Source organism: Oryzias latipes, chromosome 13 (assembly GCF_053564925.1).
Source record: "Oryzias latipes strain Hd-rR chromosome 13, Olatipes_Hd-rR_3.1".
Taxonomy (NCBI): Eukaryota; Metazoa; Chordata; class Actinopteri; order Beloniformes; family Adrianichthyidae; genus Oryzias; species Oryzias latipes.
In genome coordinates this window covers 7,477,855-7,504,983 of record NC_136249.1, presented here as the reverse complement: position 1 = coordinate 7,504,983, position 27,129 = coordinate 7,477,855, and the positions used below count along the sequence as shown (strand labels likewise).

General features: G+C 41.6%; 1 protein-coding gene and 1 long non-coding RNA gene across 7 annotated transcripts; one reads left to right on the top strand and one right to left on the bottom strand.

The window, feature by feature from the left end:
- The first annotated feature begins 135 nt into the window (after window positions 1-135).
- Window positions 136-27,126, top strand: LOC101161821 (von Willebrand factor A domain-containing protein 5A). 3 transcript variants are annotated; one of them, XM_020708466.3, is made up of 22 exons: window positions 136-268; window positions 452-515; window positions 940-1,142; window positions 1,225-1,447; window positions 6,465-6,631; window positions 6,713-6,827; window positions 6,941-7,116; window positions 7,201-7,289; window positions 7,459-7,603; window positions 7,860-7,939; window positions 8,021-8,135; window positions 8,224-8,382; window positions 8,469-8,569; window positions 16,797-17,017; window positions 17,500-17,544; window positions 19,620-19,655; window positions 20,785-20,820; window positions 22,623-22,658; window positions 23,248-23,277; window positions 25,059-25,207; window positions 25,356-25,479; window positions 26,715-27,126. In XM_020708466.3, exons 2-22 carry the CDS (start codon window positions 476-478, stop codon window positions 26,792-26,794), a joined length of 2,370 nt encoding a protein of 789 aa, XP_020564125.1. In that variant the 5' UTR covers window positions 136-268; window positions 452-475; the 3' UTR covers window positions 26,795-27,126. The 3 variants fall into 3 exon arrangements, with proteins under 3 accessions (XP_020564125.1, XP_004075917.1, XP_011481214.1); XM_004075869.5 differs by lacking the exon at window positions 17,500-17,544 and adding an exon at window positions 17,408-17,443; XM_011482912.4 differs by lacking the exons at window positions 17,500-17,544; window positions 19,620-19,655 and adding an exon at window positions 17,408-17,443.
- On the bottom strand, window positions 22,055-24,040 carry LOC110016258 (uncharacterized). Of its 4 annotated transcripts, none has more exons than XR_013647114.1 (5): window positions 23,901-24,040; window positions 23,594-23,640; window positions 23,051-23,141; window positions 22,348-22,375; window positions 22,055-22,179 (listed from the first exon to the last, which is right to left on the bottom strand). It is a non-coding gene; the product is annotated as an uncharacterized LOC110016258 (long non-coding RNA). The 4 variants fall into 4 exon arrangements; XR_013647112.1 differs by having other exon boundaries at window positions 22,109-22,248; XR_013647113.1 differs by lacking the exon at window positions 23,051-23,141 and having other exon boundaries at window positions 22,109-22,248.
- Window positions 27,127-27,129: the final 3 nt, after the last annotated feature.

The window sequence follows — 27,129 nt, the reverse complement described above, 5'->3', positions numbered from 1 at the left end:
GTAAGACCTTTTTCTAGATTCTGATAAACAAAGACAAATAGCATCAGGTTACATGTGAGTGAATAACAGCTTCTGTGTGCAGTCATCCAAAAGTGACTCATCGTTTTCTTAAACCCCACCCCTTCGAGGCAGCTTGGTGAGGAAAACAAGCAACCCCAATAGGCGTGTTTTTTCTGACCGAATGAGGAAGTACTGTAGACAGATCCTGCTTCAGTAGAAAAGTTCTGATCTGACTGACTGATCACTCAGCTGCAGGAACATTTCACAGGTAAACACTTTTCTGTGTTGTCGCTTTTTATATTTATCAGTAAATATTTTTAAAATCCTCACAAAGGAATAAATCACTGACTGATGTAGTTTGATAAAAAGAAAGTTGTTTGTAAATCAAAGTCTGAAATGAGTTTGTTACTAAGATTAAATAAATGTTTCTTTATTTGTCCTGTTTGTCTAGTTCTCTTGTGGAACAGATCCAAAGATGAATCGTTGTGGTCTGCTTACCGCCCAGAAGAACCCAGGTACAGACCTGTTAGGAAACAGACGAAATGACCTGATTTTAGTTATTTATTTAGTTATTCTGGAATCCCGTTCTCTAAACCACAAAAGCAGTTCTCCTTCAAAGCACAAATCAGTTTAAGTCTGCTAGAAAAACTGTTTATGGCTATGGTCAATATGCAACACATTCACTATGATATGAGGAAAGATTCAGTAGAGCTGCAGCAACAATAGGTGAACTAAGAGATATAAGTAAAGGAAGATGGAATACATTTAAATTAAAGTATTTAGTGGACTTTTCAATCAGACAGATATTTGAAAGTTAACTAATTCAATTTGCTGGGTTATTTCTCTTGTAGGAATATTAAACACAAAAATCTTTGATCTTGATTAAACTGCAATATCTCTGCACTCTCTGTGTCTGTGTCTGTTGATGTGCCGTCTCAGTTCCTCTGAAGAGCGTGGAGGTGGAGCTGCAGGTGAAAGACCATGTGGCTACAGTCATCTCTACTCTGAACTACCAGAACAAGGAGGACAAACCCATAGAGGCGCTTTTTGTCTTCCCTCTGCCTGGAGATGCTGCTGTGTGTCATTTCAGTGCTGACATTGGACAGACACACATTGTAGCTGAGCTGAAGGAGAAGCAGCAGGTGATGTGGACAGAAAGCTTCCGTCTCTGTAAAGCAGCTGCAGATCAGTGAACATCACTGACATGTTTGACGTTTGCTGCAGGCTCGTGAGGAGTATGACGATGCACTGAGCTCAGGGCAGCAGGCCTTCCTGTTGGAGGAGAGTGAGCAGAGTCCTGATATCTTCTCTCTGAGTGTGGGCAGTCTGCCTCCAGGGGAGAGCGCCTCCATCATGCTGCAGTATGTCATTGAGCTGGCTGTGGAGGCTGATGGGGCGCTGAGGTTCTGTCTGCCTGCTGTGCTCAACCCTCGCTACCAACCTCAAGGTATGAAAAACTCAAGATTTGTTGTTCAAATAAATATTCAAACAATCCTAATTGTCAAAACACTTTTAAATAAGACATAGTCTATAGATGAACATGATACTTGATTTAAAATGTGTTATATTGTAACTCAAATGCTACTCTTTGATGGTAGGTAAGCTTATGCAGGTTGTGGGGTTTTGCCTCAGCTGGGTTCACCATGTTGTAGGAATCCATCTGAAAAAATACACTTCCTTCCCATTCATGAAGGTCTGTCAGACTTGTCAGCATTTGTCTCATTCATTATTCATTAATCCTCTTCACCCCTGTCGGGGCATAGGGCGTCTACTAGGTCTCTCCAGCCTCTCCTGTCCTGGGCCACGGTTTCTATCTGGCCCGATGATAATCCAAGAGATTTGGCTTCCGCCGCCGTTGTTCTCTGCCATGTTGTTTTGGGCCGTCCTGGATTTCTCTTGCCTTGTGGGTTCCACTTTAGCGCTTGACGAGTGATACTGTTTTGTGGTTTTCGGAGCGTGTGTCCGAGCCATCCCCACTTTCTCCTTTGATTCTCCACTGGCTCCTGTTTGGTTAACTTCCAAAGGCATTCGTTCGTGACTCTGTCTTACCATCTGATTCTAGTGATGGTCCTGAGACATCTATTGACGAAGGTTTGGAGTCTATGGATTGTGGATTTGGTCGTGCGCCATGTTTCGCATGCGTATAACAGCACAGATTTTACGTTTGTATTGAAAATTCTGAGCTTTGTTGCCTGGGTGATGTGCTGGGATGACCAGATAGGTCTAAGCATCTTGAATACTGCGACCGCTTTTCCGATTCTTGCTTTAATGTCTCGGTCTGTGCCGCCATCTTTGCTGACGATACTGCCCAGGTAAGTGAACTGCTCCACTTCCTCTATGACCTCGCCGTTCAGGATCAAGTGTTCGACTCTGGTATTATTTGACCTCAGGTTCTTGGTCTTGACCATGTTTATATTGGGCCCTACGTTTGCTGCCGTCACGTCAAGAGCTGTTAACTTGAGGTTCATGTGGTCAAAGCGGTGAGACAGAAGTGCGATGTCATCTGCAAAGTCTATGTCTTCCAACTGCCGTAGCAGTCCCCACTGAATTCCCCTCGCTGCCCCTGCTGTTGTCCGCTTCATGACCCAATCAATGGCTATCAGAAATAGAAATGGGGACAAAATACATCCCTGTCGCACACCGGTCTTTACCACGAATGTATCTGTGAGACTTCCCTTGTGGACTACTTGGCAAGTGGAGGGATCATAATTCGCACGGATCAAGTTTATAATCTTCCGTGGGATACCATAATGGTGGAGAAGATTCCAGAGGGTGTTCCTGTCGATGCTGTCGAATGCTTGTTGGAAATCAATAAAGGTGACATACAGCGCAGAGTTCCACTCTAGCGACTGCTCGATTATTATTCTGAGGGTTGCAATCTGGTCCGTGCAGGATCTCTCGCTCCGGAATCCAGCTTGTTCATCTCTCAGTAACTTGTCTACCTCTGTCTTCATACGCTCAAGGATGATTCTGTTGAAGATTTTTCCGGGAATAGACAACAGAGTGATTCCCCTCCAGTTCTTGCATTCTTTGAGATTTCCTTTCTTTGGTATCTTGATGATGTATCCATGTTTCCAGTCAAGAGGTGCTGTCCCAGATCTTGCCAAAGAGATCGTAAAGAGTAACCACTGCTGTCTGCTGGTCAGCCTTCAGTGCCTCTGGCGGGATGCCGTCTGGTCCTGGCGCTTTTTTATTCTTTAGCTGGTTGATTGCTTGACTGATCTCTTCTTTAGAGGGCCTGCATGTGTTGATGGGTAGTGGTTCTGGTGCAGGGATCAGGTCGGGTGGATTTGATGGTGGGGGGCAATTTAGGAGCTCCTCAAAATGTTCTTTCCATCTGTTACACTGCATCAGCGGGTTTGTCAGCACCTTTCTTGTCTTGTCGAAGACTGGATGGTTACCTACTTGTTTCCCCCCTGCCAATTTTCTGGTAATATTGTAGAGCTCTCTAATGTTTTTCTGTCTGGCTGCATGTTCCGCTTCTTCAGCCATGGACTCCACGAAAGTTTTCTTGTCTTTTTTGATGCTCTTCTTCACTTCTTTGTTGGCTAAAGTGTACACTCGGTGGGCTTCTGCTTTTGCGGACCTGGTTTTGCTGTTGTTGAGTACAGCTTTCTTGGTCCTCCTCTCTTCTATTTTTCTCCGTGTATCAGGTGTAATCCACTCTTTGTATTGCCTTGTTCTCTTCTCCAAAACTGTTTCGCATGTTTCAATCCATAGTGACTTAGTCTCTTTCCACATTTGTTCTACGCTCGCATCTTCTGGTAGCTGACTCAGGAGGGCAAATCTGTTTGCGAGTTCCAGCTTGAAGTTAGCTCGTGTGTTCTGGTCCATGAGTTGTTCTACGTTGTATCTTCGCATCTGGGTTGTTCCTTGTGTAAGGTACTTCTTTAGTTTCAGCTTGAATTTCCCAATGACGAGATGGTGATCAGATCCAACGTCAGCACCCCTTCTGGATCGCACGTCTTGCATAGAGCGTCTGAAGTTGCTGGAGATGCAAATGTGATCAATTTGGTTTTCTGTACGATGGTCAGGTGAAACCCTGGTCACTTTATGGATTCTTTTGTGTGGGAATACCGTACCTCCAATCACCAGTCCGTTGAAGACGCAGAAGTCACTGAGGAGTTCTCCGTTTGCATTTGTTTCTCCTTCTCCATGTCGTCCCATGATTTGATCTCTTCCGATGTTGTCTGAGCCTACTTTGGCGTTGAAGTCTCCCATAACGATGAGAATATCCTTCTTTACTTTTTTGTTGATGACACTTTGCAGTCTCTCATAGAAGTCAGTCTTGATCTCGTCCTCTGCGTCATTAGTTGGCGCATAGCACTGCACGATAAAAACATTTCGTACCTTGGCTTTAAACCTTGCTGTAAGGATCCTTTCTGATACTGCATTATGCCCACACCAAGAGTGTGTGGCGCATCTTCGGCTTCATACCCCGAGTAGATCAGTGTTAGTCCTGATGCCAGTCGAATCTGTCCAGACTGCGTCCATCTTGTTTCACATAGTCCCAACACTGTTAGTTTGTACCGTTGCATCTCTGCTTCAACCTGGGCGGTCCTTCCCGCTTGATACATAGTTTGTACGTTCCAAGTTGCGATTTGCGTGGTTGTCCTGGGCGAGAGTAGATTCGTCCGCACGACAGCTTCCTTACGGCTTTTACTGCCTCGCTTCATTAACAATCCGGCCAGATTTTCTCCTCCTCCCAGGACATGAGAAGATGGTGATAATATCCTTTTAGACGTTTCTGTAGCTAGGTTTGTTTTACGGGGAGGGGTTGCTGGCCCCTCGCCCAACCCTCCTCCTTTTTCAACCGGGCTTGGGACCGGCTTAGGCGGAGTTCATTTGTCTCATATTGGAGACTAACTATAAGGGACTACATTAAGTTACAGATTCAGAGGCAGAGAGAAATCCACCGATACCATTACGTATAACATCATTTCTAAATTCAAATTCAAATTAATTTTATTTATAAAGCACCTTTCATGTCAAACAGCTCAAGGTGCTTTCCATAAAAAACAAACAAGAATACAATAAAAACAAACCCCACAAATGAAATAAAATCATTAAATAATAATAACATCATTTCTAAATGAAATAACATGATTCTATCAATATTGAAAAATATCATTTGAACTGAAACACAATAGGTTTATTTCAACATAACGTAAAAAACTGCATCATAGCAGAAAAGACACATGTTGCAGTAAAAACTGATCCGCCCATCATTCCAGTCAAACTTTGAGTTAAGCAAAGTCATGTGACCATCCAGTGTGCTAGAATGTTCTAAGAATGTTCCCTTTGGATTCTTTGGGGGGCTGAACTTTAGGAAACTAAAATGTGAATGGACTTGACATTCATTCTTGTTTACTTGTTAGTTTGGACACATATTTGTCTTCTTCTTCCTCTTTCGGCTTCTCCCATCAAGGGTCGCCACAGCGAACAAGTCACATGGTAAACTTGGCAATGTTTTACGCCGGATGCCCTTCCTGACGCAACCTTCTCAAACCGGGCTTGGAACCGGCACAGAGGTAGAGAAGGGAACAGGGAGCAGCCCGGAGTCGAACCCTGGTTTCACGGACGGAAGGCGCCGCAAACCAGCACGAGCTAAACCAGCTCCCTTTGGACACATATTTGTACACCCCTATAATATACCTGTGTAGGCAAAAAGGCATAAAAGGCGCACAAAATGGAAGACAAGCTCCAACTAACCATTGGTTGGTGTGTTTTTCCATCCTTAAAGAAGAGCCTTGAGCTGAGGCCTGAAAAGTGTTTTAGTACAGAGACAATAGAGGTGGACTTAAAGCAGGTGTGAACAAAAGCTTGGGCTGGAAACAGGTTGAATAAATCTTCTAGAAAACCTGCCACACCCATCAAATGCTCTGAGGACACGCCCTAGGCCGCCGTCAGGCCCTGCAACATTCCTAGTGTTTGTTGTTCTTAGTACTGCTCTGACTTCATTTGTACAGAATGAGTGGTTCAAGTTCACTAAGCTCGGTTTTGGCAGCTGCATGGCTTCAAGGTTCCCTTTCACGACAAGCATAGAGGTTTGCTCATTGAAAAAGGAAAGGTCAGTAGTGGGGGGTGAAGGGTTGATAGACCCGTACCTGCTAAAGACCTGAATGTTCTGCCCCGTCAATCCTCAGGTTGTAGCAAAACATGGCTGCCTTCATGCCCCACCTTAGATTAGCCCAGCTGCACTACAGGCCTGTGCATCTCCAGGTCCAAAATAAAACTCCCTTCAGTATCAGGAAAAACCCCAGAAATAATCTAAGTTAGCGCATGTGTTTTTTTTCTTCCTGCTGTCCAGTACCAAGTGACCCACAGACCGGTACCAGTACAGTACTTTCACTGCTTTAAAGTATAAAACACAACAAACACATATTGTTTCTTTCTGCAGTTTCTTTAAATGTTCATGATTGTGTTCTTCAGTGACTCCTGGTTGTTTGTTGTGGTGTTTGCAGGTAGTGAAGGTCCTGGAGTCCCGGTGAGCTCAGTTCCAGCCTCTGAGATTCCCTACAGTCTGTCCTTTTCTGCACGAGTGTCCTCTCCTCGTCCAGTTTCCAAAGTAGAGTCCAGCTGTTCTCTGGAGCCTCTTCAGTACCTGAACACTGATCACACAGAGGCTGCTGTAAGTAAACAGCTGTGAGAAGTAGTTGTTGCTGAAAAGAAGATACAAAGGTTTCTTCATCTTTGTGTTGTTGGTGTGCAGGTGAAGCTGGCTGCAGGACACAAGTTTGACAGAGATGTAGAGCTGCTGATTTATTACAAAGATGCTCACCAGCCCTCTGCTGTGGTGGAGGCAGGACAGGACTCTGCTAAGCCTGGTGAGAGAAAACTTGTTTTTTTGTTTACATATGGAATTAGTACAAACTAGAATCAACCAATGTAAATCTTTGTACAGAATTATAAGTATTTTGTGGTTCCTGTTGTGTTTCAGGCACTCTGATGGGTGATCCTGTGGTGATGGTTAGTCTGTACCCAGAGTTCCCAGAGTCTGTGATGTCCAAACGCGCCTCATGTGGAGAGTTTGTGTTCTTGGTGGATCGATCTGGAAGCATGCAGTGTCCGACCAATAACTGGAACCAGCAAGAGACTCGCATCAGCAGTGCAAGGGTATTCATCCAGTGTCCAGTCAGTCATGAAAACCTTTCTATCTGTGTGAGATCATGGTCTTCATCAGCTTCTATTCTCTCTCAGGATACTCTGCTGCTCCTCTTGAAGAGTTTACCAATGGGCTGCTACTTTAATATCTATGGTTTTGGATCCAGATATGATCACATTTTCCCGTCAGTGATTGAGTTCAATAATATTATTTATGTCTTAGTAATATGTTTATGTGGATTTCTGTTAAAAATGTGGCTTGCTTTAAATTTACGTTAAAATTGTGTGTAGTCTTGGTAAATGATGTGTCATGGTGCAGTCTTCCCTTTGACCTTTGTGTGTTTCTGATGGCAGGAAGAGTGTGGAATACAGTGAGAAGAGCATGGAGGAGGCTCTGAAGAAAGTTGAGGTGATGCAGGCCGATCTGGGAGGAACAGAGATTCTTCAGCCCCTCCAACACATTTACAGTCAGCCCTGCATCTCCAACCAGCCTAGACAGGTATTTCATATTTCTCTGTGGTAATATACTGTATGTCTAAAGTTCATGCTGAGTGTCAACAAAATCATTCATTTCTTCAGAAATGTTTTGGCAATTTCTATTCCCCTGGAAATGTAACTCACCTTCTCATTTACATTTTGAAATCTCTGTACATGTTTATTTGTCATAAAACTCATAATACAAGTTGTAAACTTGTTTCACAGTAACAGGTTTTTTTGTGTGCTTTTGTGTGACTTCTGTCTGTCTTTCCTCTAAGTTGTTTGTCTTCACTGATGGAGAGGTGGGGAACACAAAGGAAGTTCTAGATCTAGTTAGGAAGAATGCAGGTTCCCACAGGTGAAAGCACTAAAACACAGATTCACTGCATGTGTCCTGTGTTTGTGTGTTGTGTGTTTAACACCAGTGTGTTGTTTGCAGGTGTTTCTCTTTTGGGATTGGAGAAGGAGCCAGCTCTGCTCTCATCAATGGGTTGGCTCAGGAGGGCAGAGGTCACGCTCAGTTCATCACAGGAAGTGACAGGATGCAGGCAAAAGTAAAATAACAAACAACTAACTTCAATAATACGCCTTTATTGAGCAAAATAAACATTTATATGTTATTCACTGTTTCCTAACCATCAGGTGATGCAGTCACTGAAATTTGCACTACAGCCTGTTGTCAAAGACATCTCTGTCACATGGGATTTACCAAAGGGAGTGTCTGCCACTGTCCTCTCTCCACCAATCACAACAATTTTCCAGGGTCAGAGGTCACTGGTTTATGCCCAACTCTCTGGAAAGGTACTGGTGAGATCTCCTTCAGGTTTTGTGTAGAAGTTGTGTGTTTGTGCATGCACTGGTCTCTAAACTGTATTTTGTTTTGTCAGAGTTCCCAAACAGACTGCAGTGTGACGGTGAATTACACTCTGGGAGATCATCCCTATGAGAGCAAACAACAGTTTAATCTGAATCCTGCAAAGGACACTGGGTAATACACATTCCTATTTATTGTGTTTTTTCTGACTTCAATGATATAAAACATTAATCCTACTGTACTGTCCCCTCTGAAACATGACGTAGCTTTCAGCTATACAGCTAGCTGAACTTTGTACCATAAAACAAGACGATCCTCTTTGAAGTTTCTTTAATTATTATTCTTGTAATCTGGGTTACAAAGTGAAACTGTAAAAATACAGAAATAAAAACAGTCATTAGTCTTTTTAAAAAACAACATCAAACAAATGAATCAAGCATTTTAGCTGTCAATGTGCCAAACTGCACACGTCTAACAGCTTTACACTTATCTTTAAACTTGTATGTCTGTTTCAGATCACTGTGTTATGTTAGCTGCATTAGCTAAACACTGGAATGACATCAACCAGACCACACGTTACTTTAACGTCAGTGGTTTATTCTGTGTTCCCTTAATTTCCGTGCGACCGGATACATCACAACAAACAATAGTTCCACTTTGCTTTATCCAGCACCTCCCCTTTCTAGTTAGAACACTTCATCTTTAGTAACATTAACAATTCCATTCCAGAACATAAAAGATGCCCCCCCCATCTAGGATATAAAGTGACCATAGCTTATTCAACTTATTTTTCTTTCTTTTTTTTTGTTAAGCAAACACAAATGTCCTCACACCATTCATCTTTTATTTTAACTACACCGACTCTCACAGATCCAACCGCTTGGACAGACGGGACACTCGTCCTGAAGATGTCACATGAGCTGGTTTAGCAATGTCCTGTGTGTTATTACTAGGTATGCTAGTCTGCATTTTCTCCCACCCCAGACTGCTGTGTGGAAACAGCTGGCTCTGATTGTGCACCTAATTTGACCTTCATCAGTATCAATAATGTACGACCTAGGTGTAGTTGCATGTTGTACAACTGTCCCTTCTTTTTTTTCTTTCGGCAGTCATATAGTTTGACCTGTTTGGAGAACTGTCAAGGGTCGGGCCTGGTGACTCTGATTGTACTGTCGTTGCTGGTTTGCTTTGTACTGCCTCTGTTTGGTTTTGAATTGTTTCATAATTGGCCATCATGGCAGAAGAGTTGCAGGCTGCTGTGGCAATGTTGTCTTCAGCTGTCTGCTCATCAGCAGCTGTGCAGGGGAGTAGCCACACTCGAGTGGTGTAGCTCAATAAGAGAGAAGGGCTTTTGTCTTCTCATCTCCACCTTTCCACAGTCCTTGTTGTATCTGTCCTCTCAGCAACAACTGACCAGCCAGATTGAGATCGTCCTTTTCCAAACAATAAACACTCAGCTCCCGCGGCAGCATGTGCCTTTTGGGGCCAGCCTGTTTTACAATACTCTATAACTTTCCCACAAACAGGGTTGGAGTGTTGTTTTTGTTGAATTTCTATTAGTCTGGGTTCCGTAGCAGGAATGCTTTGAACAGCGGAGTCCACAAAGACTTTGACCTCTGCATCATTGTTCAATTCCTCTTGTGTGAATGTGTGCTTTACCGTTGCTCTTGACAGTGTATCTGCAGTTATTAAGCACTTCCCCTGAACATGCACGATGTCAAACATGAACTACATGAGTATCTTATTTTTTAAACTCAAATGTTTTAAACATACCTGTTGGCTCCATAAAAGTTCACATGTCAACATGTACACAATATAAATAATGTTCACACACGCATACCTATGCCTTCAAACCAACTGTCGTAATATATTTCATTCAATCACGCAAACTATTTGTGCAAAGGTAGTCAGTGAGCTCCTCAGTGGCAAGGCCCCGGGAGTGGATGAAGTCCGCCCTGAGTACCTCAAGTCTCTGGATGCTGTAGGAGTGTCTTGGCTGACACGTCTCTGTGGCGTCGCGTGGCAGTCGGGAACTGTACCACTGGACTGGCAGACAGGGGTGGTGGTTCCCCTCTTTAAGAAGGGGGACCGGAGGGTGTGCTCCAACTACAGGGGAATTACACTCCTCAGCCTCCCTGGGAAAGTCTATGCCAGGGTACTGGAGAGGAGAGTCGAACCTCGGATTCAGGAACAACAGTGCGGTTTCCGTCCTGGTCGTGGAACAGTGGACCAGCTCTACACCCTATCTAGGGTACTGGAGGGATTGTGAGAGTTCGCTTACCCAGTCCGTATGTGTTTTGTGGATTTGGAGAAGGCGTTCGACCGCGTCCCCCGTGGTGTCCTGTGGGGGGTGCTCTGGGAGTATGGGGTCCGGGGAGCCTTACTGAGGGCTGTCCGGTCCCTGTATGACCGGAGAAGGAGCTTGGTGCCCATAGCCGGCAGTAAGTCAGACCTGTTCCCGGTCCACGTTGGACTGCCCTTTATCACCGGTTCTGTTCATAGTTTTCATGGACAGAATTTCTAGGCGCAGCCAGGGGCCAGAGGGGATCTGGTTTGGGGACCACAGGATTTCCTCTCTGCTTTATGCAGAGGATGTTGTCCTGTTGGCTTCATCGAGCCAGGACCTCCAGCGTGCATTGGGGCAGTTTGCAGCCGAGTGTGAAACGGCTGGGATGAGGGTAAGCACCGCTAAATCTGAGACCATGGTTCTTGACCGGAGAAAGGTAGTTTGCAATCTCTCGGTGGGTGGAGTCTCCCTGCCCCAGGTGGAGGAGTTTAAATATCTGGGGGTTTTGTTCACGAGTGAAGGAGAGGGAGTGGGAGTGAGAGCGACAGGCGGATCGGAGCGGCGTCCGTAGTTATGCGGCCGCTGTACTGGTTCGTTGTGGTGAAGAGAGAGCTGAGCCGAAAAGCAAAGCTCTCAATTTACCGGTCGATTTTCGTTCCAATAATCTCCTATGGTCATGAGCTATGGGTCATGACCGTAAGAACGAGGTCCCGAATACAAGCGGCTGAAATGAGCTTTCCTCCATAGGGTGGCTGGGCGCTCCTTTAGAGATAGGGTAAGAAGCTCTGTCACTCGGGGAGAGCTCGGAGTAGAACTGCTTCTCCTCCACATCGAAAGGAGCCAGTTGAGGTGGCTCGGGCATCTAGCTCGAATGCCTCTTGGACGCCTCCCTGGAGAGGTGTTCCGGGCATGTCCCACTGGGCGGAGGCCAAATTTGGCCCGCGGGCCTTGAGTTTGACACATGTGCTTTACGTCATGCCGTCTTCTTCTAAGTCCTCTGCCAAAGTCCCACAACAGTACATTAAACTTTAAGTGCACCTTATAGTCGTGAAAATATGATAACTGAAATACCTCCATACAGGGACCAAAATGTAATGTTTTAGTCTCCGGCCAAATTATAACACTATTTTACACAGAAATACCGTCTACCTTTTGATTCTTTTGAGAAAATAAAATTGCATGAAAGTAATTTATAAATGGTTTGAATATGTCTTTATTGACATCTGACTGTAAATGAAAATTCAAACATGTTTTTTAACTTAATTATTTGAACACACCTGAAATTAGCCAAACAGTATGGACCTGACTTCTGCTCATAGCCCCCTCAGTCATGGTGAAGAACTTTACACCCACGATTCCCCTCTTGCCATGAGTCTTAGGGGCTTAAGGCACACTGTGTTGTAGAGTGAGGATGTACTGTATATGTGCTGAAACCGCGCGCGTGTCTAAGAAGGAGCAGGGAGCTGCAGCGGAAGGAGGGGAGAGCGTGAGAGCAAGAGCAGTGAAAATGTGCTTGGGTGTGTGTCTATGTTTTTAACACAGAGTGAAAGAGAAATGTAAGAAATGAAGGTTTCCCCCAGAAGAAAATGGATGATTCTTTATTAACCCGCTCTGGAGGCTCTGAGGGTCCGAACGGGGAAGTGAACAAACGAAGAAAGATCTGTTTTCGGCGGAGAGGAAAGAAAGAAAAAAATTAATTGCAGGAAAGGTTCAATACATGATATATTTACAGAGAAAAACGGTACACAGAAAGAGTTTTCAAAGTTTTAATAATATACCTGAGCTTTTCTTTCCAAACAGTGCCTGTGACGTGGCAGTAACACTGCAGCAATATGGTAGAAAAAACACTAACAGGGGTGGTTAAAAAAAATACCTGTAAAAGTCACTGAGAGCAGCAGTAACTTATAAGTGCGTGCGCTCCTCTTGCGTGCGCCAGAAGTTTTTCGTCCACAACAGTGACACACCGTAACACAGCACTAACAGGGCTGGTTTAAAAAACATGAACGTAAAAGTCACTGAGAGCTTTCTTCATCTTCCTCCTGTGCATTGAAACCATGGAAGTCTTCCTCCTCAGTGTCTGATTGGATTAGCATCAGACATTCTTAGTCACACTCTCTCTCAGTTTCTCCTTCGTTGTAGCTGTCAGTGTCACTCTGAGGCAAATTCTCTCCTGAGCCTACGCTGTCCTCTCCGTCACGCAGCAGAGCGGGTTTTCCAAACCTGTTGGTAATGGTGGATTTTTTCACACTGCTTTTAAGGATTTCTTTTAACTTGAAAGCTGGGTCATATTGTAGTGGCGGTCACATGCAGGTTGGGTCTAATTGCACCAAAGGATTGTGAGATGCGGCCAAAGTAGGGCTGAGAACGGGTGTTTCTTTTTTGTTGCACAATGACTGAGGGGTCTATGGCTACGTTCACACTGCAGGGCTTAATGCTCAATTCGGATTTTTTGAAAAAAATCTGATTTGTTTGCTAGACCGTTCACATTTCCAAGTAAATCCGAACTTTTGTGATCTCCAGTGTGACCGTGACACGACCCAAACGAGACCCGCATGCGCAGAAGCCAGAAGAATACTCAACGGTGAACGACGTCACTTGTTGTTTGCGGAGCAAACGTTAACAATGGATGTCAACAACAGTGTTGTCAAAAGCGGAGCTCTTTTTGTAATATTAAATTTATTTTCACGAAGGAGCAGCACAATTACAATCTTCTCATTTTAAGAAGGCAATGGAGTCGGGATCGTCTGTACCCACTGTTGTGGAAAGGAAATGTGCATGTGTTGGGGCCGCGCGCCCGCATGTGTGTGTGTGCAAGCGCGTGCCGCGATAGAGAATAGGGGGGGGGGGGGCAGTGTGGGCGCGCATTCATGTTGTGTGTTACGGAGGAAGGATGACGGTAATAAAAGAAGGTTTCCCCCAGAATAAATGCTATGGACTCTTTATTAACCCGTTCTGGAGAATCTAAGGATCAGAACAGGGAGGAGGAGGAGGATCGCCTCGGGTCCCCCGCGCTTCTGAGCACGGTCGGAAAGGGGAGAAAGAAAAAAAAGTTATCGCGGGAAAGGTTCAACACCACGCTCTCCCATTTATCTGGAAAGTTTTTCAAAAACCGCCCAGTTGCGATAAGAGCCCTGGAGTTTGGCCTGAAAAGAGCGATCACCCCAAATATTAATCCAATCAAGGCAAGGCAAGGCAAGGCAAGGCAAGTTTATTTGTATAGCACAATTCATACACAAAGTAATTCAAGGTGCTTCACAAAACAGAAAAATGCATTAAAATCACAATACATCATAGAAATAATCAACATAAAATTTACTTTAAAAGAAAAGAAAAAAAAAAAAAATTTGAAAACTGATTTAAAAATAAAGGAAGGAAAGGAAAGAAAAGTGCAGATAGGACCTTTCAGTCATATACACGGCTAAACAGAAATGTTTTAAGTCTAGATTTGAACATGAGCACAGAAGAGGCCTGTCTTACGACTTCAGGGAGGCTGTTCCAGATTTTAGCTGCAGAATATTGAAACGCTGATTCCCCTTGTTTAGTTCAGACTCTGGGAATCAACAGGAGGCCGGCCCCTGAGGTCCTCAGAGTACGAGATGGTTCATATGGCACTAACATGTCAGAGATGTACTTTGGTGCTCGGCAATGGAGAGACTTGTACACAAGCAGAGCTGCTTTGAAGTCTATTCTTTCAGGTACAGGGAGCCAGTGCAGAGACCTGAGCACAGGACTAATGTGATCATACTTCCTGGTTCTTGTCAAGACTCGAGCAGCAGCATTCTGGATGTACTGAAGCTGTTTTACAGCTCGTTTGGAGAGGCCGGTGAGCAGGCCGTTACAGTAGTCTAACCTACTGGAGACAAATGCATGAATAAGTATCTCCAGGTCTGGCTTTGACACTATGTTTTTGATTTTGGCAATGTTTTTCAGATGATAAAATGCCGCTGATGTTACTGACTTGATATGGCTGTTAAAGTTCAGGTCAGAGTCCATGATTACCCCTAGATTTCTGACTTGATTTGAGGGTTTAAGAGACAGAGAATGAAGGTAGCTGCTGAGACTTTCTCTTTGTTTCTGTGGGCCAAAAATAATAACTTCGGTCTTGTTTGAGTTTAGCTGGAGAAAGTTGTTCTGCATCCACGCACTGATCTGTTGGAGGCAGTGGCTGAGTGAATCCACCGGCCCATATTCACCTGTTGTCAGTGACACATAGATCTGAGTGTCATCTGCATAGTTGTGATAAGATATGTTATTACTGCGTATTAACTGCCCTAGTGGCAGCATGTAGAGGTTGAACAGAAGGGGTCCCAGGATCGATCCCTGGGGCACACCACAAGTCAAGGCCATGTAGTCTGAGACAAACTCCCAATTTCAACAAAATATTTCCTGTCTTCTAGATAAGACTTGAGCCAACTTAGGGCAGATCCAGAGATGCCAAGCCAGTCTTGGAGTCTGTGCAAAAGGATCCCATGATCAACAGTATCAAAGGCAGCACTCAGGTCTAGCAGGATTAAGACAGAGACTTTGCCATCATCAGTGTTCAGGCGGATGTCGTTGGTTACCTTGATAAGAGCAGTTTCTGTGCTATGATGGGGTCTAAAACCTGACTGGAAAACATCAAATGAATTGTTTAATAAGAGAAAATCAGTGAGCTGTTGGTAGACAACTTTTTCAAGGACTTTTCCTAAAAATGGCAGATTAGAGATAGGTCTGTAATTATTCAGTACAGTGGGATCAAGACCGTTTTTCTTCAGGAGAGGTTTAATGACTGCAGTTTTTAATGCCTCTGGAAATATTCCAGATTGAAGAGACATGTTAACTATTTGAGTAATTGATGGCAACACACTGTTCAGGACAGACTTTAGAAATCTCGTGGGTAACACATCAAGGCAGCATGTAGACGAGCTCAGACGGGTGATGGTCTCTTGGACAGTTTGGTCAGTGACAGGTACAAAGTGAGTCAGCTTAGAGTGAGTAGGTGGCCGTTCGATAGTTATATGTGTTGTGGAGTTGATGGCTTTTTTAATGCCCTGAACCTTGTCATTAAAAAATACAGCAAACTCATTACATTTAGGTGTGCAAACCAGTTCTATTGGTAGCTGGGTTGGAGGGTTAGTTAATCTGTTTACTGTTGTGAACAGGACACGAGAGTTGCTGCTGCAACTTCCAATGATTTCAGAGTCAGTGACCTCCCTTCCCTTCCACTGACTGGTCTCAGCAGCATCGTCCACCATGGTTGATGTTTACGTTCTCGTTCCCGCCTACTTCAACGCAAAATGATGACGTTTGTTGCGTGTCGATGACGTACGGTTCGGAATCAAGTCACTTGGCCGGTCAGACGGCGGTCGCAATTGAAAAGAACGGCTACAATTCGGAATCAGGACGGCAAACCCACGGGGCCTGGGTCGCAATTGAAAAGATCGGATCTGTGTCAATCAGACTGTCATGAAAAGATCGGAGTTGGGCCGCTTAGGGGCAAAAAATTCGGAATTGGGTCGTTTCAGCCTGCAGTGTGAACGTACCCTAAGAGCAGAAGTCAGTTGCATGCTGTTTGGCTGCTTGTAAGTGTGTCAAAATAAATGGGCTTGTTCCCAGAAGTAGGATTTTGCATTGAACCTCCTCTCAGAGACTGCATGAGCACCCCTAGCGGCCATCAAAAAATGCATAAATTGGCTGCATCATTAAATAAGCCACAGGGTTGAGAGCGTATGACAAAAGTAGCAGCTTAAAGTCCAGAAATTACGGTAATTTGGTGCAAACGATTACTCACTGTGTGGCGACTGACCCTCTAACTTTTAATCACCAAAGTAGAAAAAAATACTCACAACTGGCGAGTGTTCATTTGGGCCCCCATCAAAATGAATGTCAATACGAATTTTTCTATCAAGAAAAAGTTCTATCTTGATATAAATATCGATATCGTTTTACCATCCAGCTCTACTTCTGAGTGTCAAGAATACATTAAAAACATTATAGAATTGTCTGACAAACTCCATAAAAGCGTCATAAAACAGAAAAGTCATCCCTCAGTATACAGTCAGACAAAAACAAAAGACTACAAATGGTTTCATTTTTTCATCCTCACCTCCCTTTTTCCTTCTCTTCTGTTTGTAGGTTAACAGTCCACAGGTTAGCTGCTCGTATTTTGATTCGTTCTCTGGAGTCTGAGGAAAGAGAGAACAGAGGAAAGTCAAATGAAGACATGAAGAGGAAGGTGGTGGAGCTCAGTGTCCAATCAGGAGTGAGCAGTCATCACACTGCCTTCATTGCTGTCAACAAAGACAATGGTGATGCTGTTCAAGGACCTCTGGTGCGCAGAAATGTTCCAACCCCTGGTGAGTCTTTTACCATTAAACTGTAGTCCAGACCTGAGGACAGAGTGTGGGGGAAGGTCAAGATTATAACTGCAAAGGTTTTACATTTTTCTTTTTCTGTTATGACCCCCTTCAACATGCACTCAAAAAACCTCCACGCACCTTCAGTCAAGTAAAACATTATTGATTTAAAAATGAGGTCATTTTGAAATAGGGGTGGGGTGTGCATTGTGTAGGCCCTCCTTTTTGAGTAGTGGTATGACAGGGAAGGTTCAAAGGGGGAGGTTTGGGGTCTAGAGGGCACGAGACCACTTAGCACCCATCCAGGTGCAGGTGGGGACCCGGTGGGGCCTTAGATTAGATTCTCTGTTTAATCATTTTGTTACATTTTGTTTATTTCTTCTTCTAAAGGTCCTCCCATGATGGCGATGTGTTCTGCTCCTGTGCGTAAGTGAAAATAGGATAATTTTGTTGCATTTTGTGTTTATTTTTTTTTTCCATAGGTCTTTTTCATTGTCTTCCCATGATGGCCATGTGTTCTCCTGTGGGTAAGTGAAAATAGTATGGAGTAGGGATGGCCCTTTTGACATGCCGCTTTGGCGCACGGTTCACCTTCATGAAACAAAGTGATTAGGAACAATGTTTCGGGGCCTGTGTCAACTAGCGCAGATCACGTGGTTGATGACGTATGACCCGCCAAATGCATCGTTTGGTCTAACCACGGTTCAGATGTCACTTGTGTTTTGAACAGTTGGGCGCGCTATTTTCTACAAAAACTAAATCCTGAACGTTTCCCGACCAGTTCTATTGTTTCCCCTGTATTGGAGTCAGTTCATTGCACTTTACCATGACGATAAAAAACGTAGTGTGGCTCAGGATTGTTTCAACTTGATTTCTCCTAATAAAACAATACACTATGAACATTGTGTATAAAAAATAATAATTTGATAAATCTATAATGGCTAGCTGAATTGGTATCATTAGAGATAGCTTAGTGGAACAGTTAATAGGTTTGCATCCAGAGGTACTGGGTTCAATGCCAGCATACGACACCTTTTCTTTTTGCGTTAATTTTCTTCATTTGATGTGTATTTAACTGTGTCAAGCACCTCTCACAGAAAACATCACATGTTGTTTTGTTTTACGTTGTTTTTTTTAATCATCACTAACAACATTGTTTTGTTTTACGTTTCATCATCATTTCCACATTGAAGTGTTACAAAGAGCTTAGTTGAAACATATGTCGATAAACGTCCAGTCTGCCACCAGATGCTGCTGTTCTGTGTGGTTTCAAAGCCCTGAATGGGTGGTTCATTTTTCTGGCACAATTACATGAACCCCAAGGGAAGCTTCATGGGGCTTCTATTCCCATCCCTAGTATGGAGACAATTAAAAAATAGTTTTCGCTATTCTTTATTATTAAAATGAACCAACACACAACAATATGTAAAAAATAAACAGCTAAAAGTACTTTTAAAACAGTAATTGGGTATTACTGTCATTATTAGGGTTTTTTGCCTTAGTTTTTGCTTCTGTTTTTGTTTTTGTCATGATCAAAGTTCGGCTTTCTGTTTTATTTTGAAGGTTTCTCTTTCTATGTCTTAGTTTTGAGTTTATGTTCCCTTGTCTCAATCTCCCCTGATTGTTTTCACCTGTGTCTCGTCAGTCCTGTTTGCTTATATGTCTTGTCTCTGCCGTCCTCTGTGTTGTTCCATACTGTCTTCTTCCTGTTTACCTGGTTAGCCTCCAGTTAGTGTTGTTGGGTTTCTCTGCTTGGCAGCGCTCTCTGTTATGGTAATAAACCTCTTGCCTTGGAACAGTTTGCCTCCCGTCTGTGCATTTTGGCTCCTTCACCAATCTTCATACCTGATAATTACAGAGATTCTGTCATTCTATATATTGACATTATTCAGTTCTACTAAACATAAACGTTGCTTTACTTTAGTTTGTAACAAACTAAATGTTTTTCTTTTTCCTGTTGCTGACTTAAATCTCTGTTTACATTTTATTCTATTGCAGCAATATTCAGTCTTCCAAGGTTTTGTGATGTGGCGATCGCATCAAATCTTGTAATTTTATTTACAACATGACTCCTAAAGTCTCAGTCTCTAACAAAAATCACAGCTAAAGGTCATGTTTATTGGTGTTTATATATTCTTCATGAACATGGACGTAATCGGTTCTGTAACTTTGGGGGGGACAAGTTGACGATTGATGAGAGCATTTAAACTCTGAAACAAAAGTAGAGAATAATTTAAAGTTGTGTGCAGAGTGAGGAGACAAATGTGGGAATTTATCTGGTTTAGCTTGTATGTATATGTGTGTGTATACATGTGTGGGTGGGTGGGTGAGGGAGGGGTCCCATCTTTGTGTGATTGTCCTTTGTTTGCTGTTTTTAACAATTTTAGGTCTTTATGACTGTTTTATCTGCTTTTATGTGAAGCGCTTTGTGTTTTTAACTGAAATGAAAGGCGCTATATAAATAAATAAAGTTTGAGTTTGAGTTTACAGGGCACGAGACCACTTAGCACCCATTCAGGTGCAGGTGGGGACCCGGTGGGGCCATAGATTAGATTCAGTGTTTAATCATTTTGTTACACTTTGTTTATTTCTTCTTCTAAAGGTCATCACATGATGGCGATGCGTTGTGCTCCTGCAGGTAAGTGAAAATAGGACAACAATTCAAAAATGATTTTGTTTATTTTTTATTATTGCAATAAACAAACACACAACAACATGTAAATAAACAGCAAAAAAATTAATTTTAAAACAATAATTCGGTATTACAGAGATTCTTTTATTTAATATATTGACATTATTCAGTTTTACTAAAACGTTGCTTTACTTTAGTTTGTGATTAAACAAATGTTCTTGTTCTTTATGTTGCTGACTTAAATCTCTGTTTACGTTTTATTCTAGTGGAGCAATATTCAGTCTTTTTTCAAGTCAATTCCTGTAATTTTTTTTAAGGTCTTCAACTTTTTTTAATCACCTCAGCATTTCTACAACTTTGGCTAACAGCTCTCATGTTTAACACTGATCAAACTGTCCCTGCCAATCAAGTTTAGAGGTTCAAACTGAGGCAAACATAACCATTCAAACACGCCCCTACATTGCACTTTTTAATGCCCCCTCTTTTCTTGCGATGAGGATGCCATCATGGCTCATTAAGTCTCAGTTTCTAACAAAAATCACAGCTAAAAGTCGAGTTTAATGGTTTTTAAATATTCTTAATGAACGTGGACGCAATCTGTTTTGATCTGCTTTTAAAATGTGAACAAAACAAAAGTTGACGACTGAGAGCATGTCAACCCTGAAACAAAAGTGAAGAATAACTGAAAGTTGTGTACAGAGTGTGGAGACAAATGTGTGAATTTACCAAGTTAGGCTCTGAGAGAAATCTAGTTTTAGGTTCTTTATTGGCTCAGGTTGAAAATGAGCTCATTTAATGTTATCAGTAATAAAGGAAAAGTTATTTTTAATGCCACACTGAGTCAGCTTGATAGAAGATCTACCGTTACACTGAGCGATGCAGCAACTGACCTGAAAGACAAGATCAAGTCTAGAATGAACACCAGACAACCTTGACTCTACCCACAAGGGTTAAGCTGACATACCTCCTTTTTGAGTGGTGGTATGACAGAAGGTTCAGGGTGGGGGAGGTTTGGGGTCTACAGGGCATGAGACCACTCAGCACCCATTCAGGTGCAGGTGGGACCCGGTGGGGCCTTACATTAGATTCTGTGTTTAATCATTTTGTTACATTTTATCTATTTCTTCTTCTAAAGGTCGTCCCATGAGGGTGATGTGTTCTGCTCCTGTGGGTAAGTGAATATAGGATGGAGAAAATTCAAAAGTTATTTTGTTTATTCTTTATTATTACAATAAACAAACACACAACAACATGTAAATAGACAGCAAAAAAATTAATTTTAAAACAATAATTTGGTATTACACAGATTCTTTTATTTAATATATTGACATTATTCAGTTTTACTAAAACGTTACTTTTCTTTATTTTGTGACAGAACAAATGTTCTTGTATTTCATGTTGCTGACTTAAATCTCTGTTTATGTTTTAATCTAGTGGAGCAATATTCAGTCTTTTTAAGGTTTTGTGATGAGGCGATCGCACCAATTCCTGTAATTATTTTAAGGTCTTCAACTTTTTTTAATCACCTCAGCATTTCTACAACTTTGGCTAACAGCTCTCATGTTTAACACTGATCAAACTGTCCCTGCCAATCAAGTTTAGAGGTTCAAACTGAGGCAAACATAACCATTCAAACACGCCCCTACATTGCACTTTTTAATGCCCCCTCTTTTCTTGCGATGAGGATGCCATCATGGCTCATTAAGTCTCAGTTTCTAACAAAAATCACAGCTAAAGGTCGAGTTTAATGGTTTTTAAATATTCTTCATGAACGTCGACCCAATCGGCTTTGATCGGCTTTTAACTTGGTGAAAAAAAAGAAAGTTGACGACTGAGATCATGTTAACCTCAAACAAAAGTGAAGAATAACTGAAAGTTGTGTACGGAGTGTGGAGACAAATGTGTGAATTTACCAAGTTAGGCTCTGAGAGAAATCTGGATTTAGGTCCTTTATGATCTCATTTAATGTTATCAGTAATGAAGGACACGTTATTTGTTAATTCCACACTGAGTTGTAACAGACCACCCTCCACTCTCTGAGGGGAATGTCGCAACGCCGTCCTACGGCAGCCGTGTATTCTAGGAGTGTATGAACCTTTTTCTCAATTAACCATCACATTCATCACTCAATGTACAAAAAACTGATTTCCCGAAGTCCATAATATTCACAAAACCAAAGTGTAATCCCAAATCCCGCAGTCTGATGAGAAAAGAAAAGAAAAATGTTTGCCAGTCTCACGCGTTTGGTGGGAGGCTGCTCCGCCTCATTCGCTGGAATGCGTTCCACCTATCAAAGAGCCCGCCGCTGATCCTCATACCGGAACGATCCGAGCCTTTTGGGAAACAATACTCCGCCAGGAATTGTAATGTCTGGGGTAATCCAAAACGTAGCCAGAAAGGTAATCCACAGTACGAGACTCGCTTGCTCCTCCGCACTCCTGGTCTGCCAACAGCTGTCCTTCTTTTTCGCGCACCCGCGTCACTTAAAAAAGTAGGTGTGTCACCCTGACACCTGGCTGTCATTTGTCAGCTGGTCCCGTTCATCCAATGAGATGACGACAGACAAAACATGACCACAAATGTCAACTTGAATAACAACCTGTTAAATAAATTCACATGTTTTCAAGCTTGCTGTCATGGATAGAAACAGTTATTTTTGGTGGTAACCATTACAGAGTCAGCTTGATAGAACCTCTACCGTTACACTGAGCGATGCAGCAACTGATCTGAAAGACAAGATCAAGTCTAGAATGAACACCAGACAACCCAGACTCTACCCACAAGGGTTAAGCTGACATACCTCCTTTTTGAGTGGTGGTATGACAGAGAAGGTTCAGGGTGGGGGAGGTTTGGGGTCTACAGGGCACGAGACCACTCAGCACCCATTCAGGTGCAGGTGGGACCCGGTGGGGCCTTACATTAGATTCTGTGTTTAATCATTTTGTTACATTTTATCTATTTCTTCTTCTAAAGGTTCTCCCATGATGGCGATGTGTTCTGCTCCTGTGGGTAAGTGAATATAGGATAATTTTGTTGCATTTTGTGTTTAACATGTGTTTGTGTTTATTTTTTTTCAATGAAAAATGATTTTTTTAATTTCTCTATTATTACAATAAACAAACACACAACAACATGTAAATAAACAGCTAAAAATAATTTTAAAACAATAATTTGGTATTACAGAGATTCTTTTATTTAATATATTGACATTATTCAGTTTTACTAAAACGTTGCTTTACTTTAGTTTGTGATTAAACAAATGTTCTTGTTCTTTATGTTGCTGACTTAAATCTCTGTTTGCGATCAGACCAATTTTTGGGAATTTAATCAAAAAAATCATGTAAAATGATTTTATTATCAGGCACAGATACTTCTCTTTCTGTTAAAGAGAAGTCAAACACCTTTTTCTTCTCCTGTGTCACTGCCAAGGCTTCTCCTGTTCTGTCCACTCCTCTGACTCTGCATTTCCATTCTTTTGGTCATTTTCTCTCTCTGAAAATACATTTCTTTGAATATTACTACATAATACTAATTGCTGTCAAACACTGATTACAACACGATCAACATCTCATGTTTCTCTTTGCTTTACATGATCTAGATCTGATGATGGACAAAAGATGTGATTTCGGTAAGTGAATCACAAGAATGTGATATATTCTTTTGTTTATTATTAATACTGCAAAAATAAAAGTGATTACAAATATTTATAGGAATTTTGAGCTATCAGAAGTAACTAACGCAATATAAAACTAATTTAGTTTTAAAGAAAGACACACTGCGATGAAATGTTGTTGTTTTTGGTGTTTTTAACACTTTCTAATGGAATTTTTTATGATGGAGGACATAAATACAGAAAACTGAGTTTAAAGTTATATTTCTGAGTATTTTTTTATTGTTAGTAATCATTATCAGACGTTGGAAAAAGCTTGTAATGTAGAACTTACAACGGCAGGCCACAAGCTCCCTGCTCCCCTCCATTCTGATGAATCCACTGTAGAAAAAAAAGATCCTTGTTTGTCTGGAATCTGGATCAAAACAAGTCATGAATCTTTTTTATATATAATCAGAATGAATTCATTTTCAGTTAATACAAGTTAGAAAAAATATTGTCAAGTTTAAAGTTATGCCAATATTTAAATAGTTTTTTGTTTTCTAATGATCAGTGAAAGTTTTGCAAACTTCCGAAAAGAAGTAACTACTGACATCATCTTTAAGTATTAGCAGAAAATCAACATAGACAAAGAGTCAGACCCTGGAGATCCCATTGCAGCGACCCGGTTCACTGAGAAGGGTTAGTCACTGATGTGGAGGATCCCTCTGAGGACATTATGCACATTATACATTAGTTTACTGGGTAACTTTCAAAGCCATGCAAACCTACAATCATGGACTAAAATATAGACACTCCTGCAATTCTGTCTGAAAATGAAACATATGTTTTCCTAATGGAAGAAGCTTTTGTAATGCAATTATAAAAACAAACAAACATAAAAACTGGAGTGTCAGCAATGTTTGGATAAAGTATCACAGTCACAACAGTCTGACATTCCCTCATGGTAATCACATCAAATCAAATCTGAAGTTAAATAGTATGGACATTTTTCTGTAGAGTGGAGCTTCATTTTGAAAAAGCATTTCTGGTATTGACTTTTATTTTTAATTATGCTACAGAAAACTTCCATAAAATAGCACTTTTCTTATGGAACACAATACAAAGTGCTTTACACCTCTCAGTAATAATGTTAATGTTCTTGATGCTCTGCAAGCAGAGGATAAAAGCACGCATCAGCGTCTCCATGTTAGCAAGAGGGAGAAGTGGGCGGACCCTAGCTAAATTTATAATATGATTTAAAAAAAACAATTTAACCACATGTTTAATGTGAGGGATAAAAGATAGCTTAGAGTAAAAAAATAACTCCTAGACTTCTGTTTCTGAATAACTGAGAATTCTTTTATTTTCACAAACTGTTTCTTTCGTTTGGCTTCAGTGTTTGACCAGCCTGGCCAAAGACTTCTGTGAGATGGCATCACTGTGTTTAACCAAGATTTGTGACAAATCAGAATGTCTGCTATCAAAGAAACAAAACAACAAAAAGACAATTCAATGTAATTGAGGTCAGGGCTGCTGTCAGGCCTTCCAACCTCTGTAGAACCAATTCTGATCAAACTCTCTGTACGGGGCTGAGTTTTCTCCCATCATGCATTTACAATGAGATGATGTTTGATGATTGCAAAGGAGATAACTTTTTCCCAGCAACCCCACTGTCTCCAGAAAAATGTTTGGTTTCATAAGTGCAGCACTTTCTGTTTAAATGCTTAAAAACACTAAAGTTTTAACTAGAAAAGAGAGTAGCTATTGTTTTAGGGCTAACAGAACATAATGCATTTCTTATTTAACAATATTTTTAGGAGCCGCTGTGCCTGAGCAGCCCCGCAGAGACCCTCTGCTGCAGCTGGTTTCCCTCCAGAAGGCGTCCGGCTGCTGGTTGCTTGATGCAGCTCTGGCCTCAGTTCTGGGAAAAACAAGTGAGGAGGTGGAGAAGTCAAAGCCTGCAGAGGTGGGTCACTGTCAGAAAAAAATCTAGCTGTTTTAGGAGATTAAAAGAACTGAATTCATTGAAAGTCTTAACACTTTAAAATTTTAGCTAGAGTGTTTTTTCTCATGTTGTCTTTGTGTTTCACATTTGACTTGATTTAATTGAAAAGGTCAGCAGTGAGGTGTGGGCCACCATTCTGGCTCTGATCTGGCTTCATGGATTCAAGATGGATGCAAAGGATGAATGGGAGCTTCTGGCTGTGAAGGCTGCTTCATGGGTCCAAGCTCAGAATGGTAATATGTCTAGAATGTCAAAGTACTTTTAATTGATGTACATTTACAGGTGAGTAAACGTACTCACCTGTCTCGTGATAAAATACTCAAAAAATGGGTGAAAACTGAAACCAAATATAAAGACTAAAACATTGTTTTTACAGCAAAGTAAAGAAGTTATAATAACTTGAGGTTACCTAAATGATTCATAGTTAATATTGGTTCATTTTGAACGATCCGATTCTTTGACCTAAAATGGATCCAGAACATCTTTATCCAAAACTTCCACCAGTGTGACTCAGAGAGAAATACCTGCTACTGAACAGTGAAGTTTTCCAGATTCTCTGGATTTCTTCAAGATAATCAAGTGTAAATTAAATACGTGTTCAAACAAACAAGCAAACAAGAATGAATGTCAAATCCATTCACATTTTAGTTTTCCTAAAGTTCAGCCCACTATAATTTGACTGTAATCAGGTGTAAGATTCTTGTCTGAAGAGTCCAAAAAATAATCAGGAGAGTTCTCCAAGTTCTGAACTTCAGGAAGACATTACATCAGCAGGTACTGTTCAGTAATGTGTGAAGCAATCTGCTGAATCATGGTATTCATGGATGCTCGCCACGCAAAACTCCCATGCTGGGAAAAAAATCATGTTGAGGAAAAAAACCATTTGGAGATCCCTGTGGTTTACTGGAAGACTGTAGTACAGTCACGTGAAAACCAAATGGATTTTTCTGACTGATTCCTACACACTGTTTGGAGAGGAAATAGCACCATCCACCACCCCAAGAACACTGTAGCACCAGTTAAGTTTGGGGGTGGAAGCATCATGGTTTGGGGCTGATTTTTCAGCAGGTGGTACTGGCAGAATGATTGAAAGCAAGATGAATAGAAAAATGTATTGGATAAAAAAAAACTGCTGAAAAGCTGAAAATGAAAAGAAGGTGGATATTTTAGCAGGACAATGAAACACAAGGCCGAGGAAACAATAAAATGTTTCTTTTTTTTTTGGCTTCATAGCAACAACTGGTGACATTTTTTTGTGTCAGTAGGCCACTAAGAAATCCCAGTACTGATAAAATACTGATGTGTTAAAAATGTTTTTTCCCTGCTAAATGACTCAATGCTGGAAACATGCTTGATACATTCTCAAGCATTTTGACAATAATCCCCTTTCTGAAATATCTGGATTGATGTTTTAGATGTAAACTGAGGTTTAACACTGAACTTGTCATTTTTCTGACTTGTCTTTCAGCTCCATGTGTGAAGGAGTGTGTTGATGCTGCAAATGCACTGCTGGGTTACAAAGTGCAGAAGGATGCTCTGGGGCTCTGAGGTGGAGACCGACATTCCAACGTGTGACAGAAGATTTAATGTTTACGTCTCATGTTCATGACGTTATTGACCTTAATACACTGCATGCTCTTGGTGTTGTGATGGTAAAAACTTTAGAATTTTTAATTCGTTTCTAAACAACTGCTAAATTAAAGTTTAATATTGTTATTGTTGGAACATGTTGATCTACACAGTATATGTTTAAATACTGACAATGCTTACATGATTTCATTTCCCGGGCAATCCCCTGTAGACGTAAAAACAAATGTCTCTACTTCCTTTGAAATCTGCTTTAAAACTATAAACTCTCTCTATTAAATGGAACTGCTGAATCT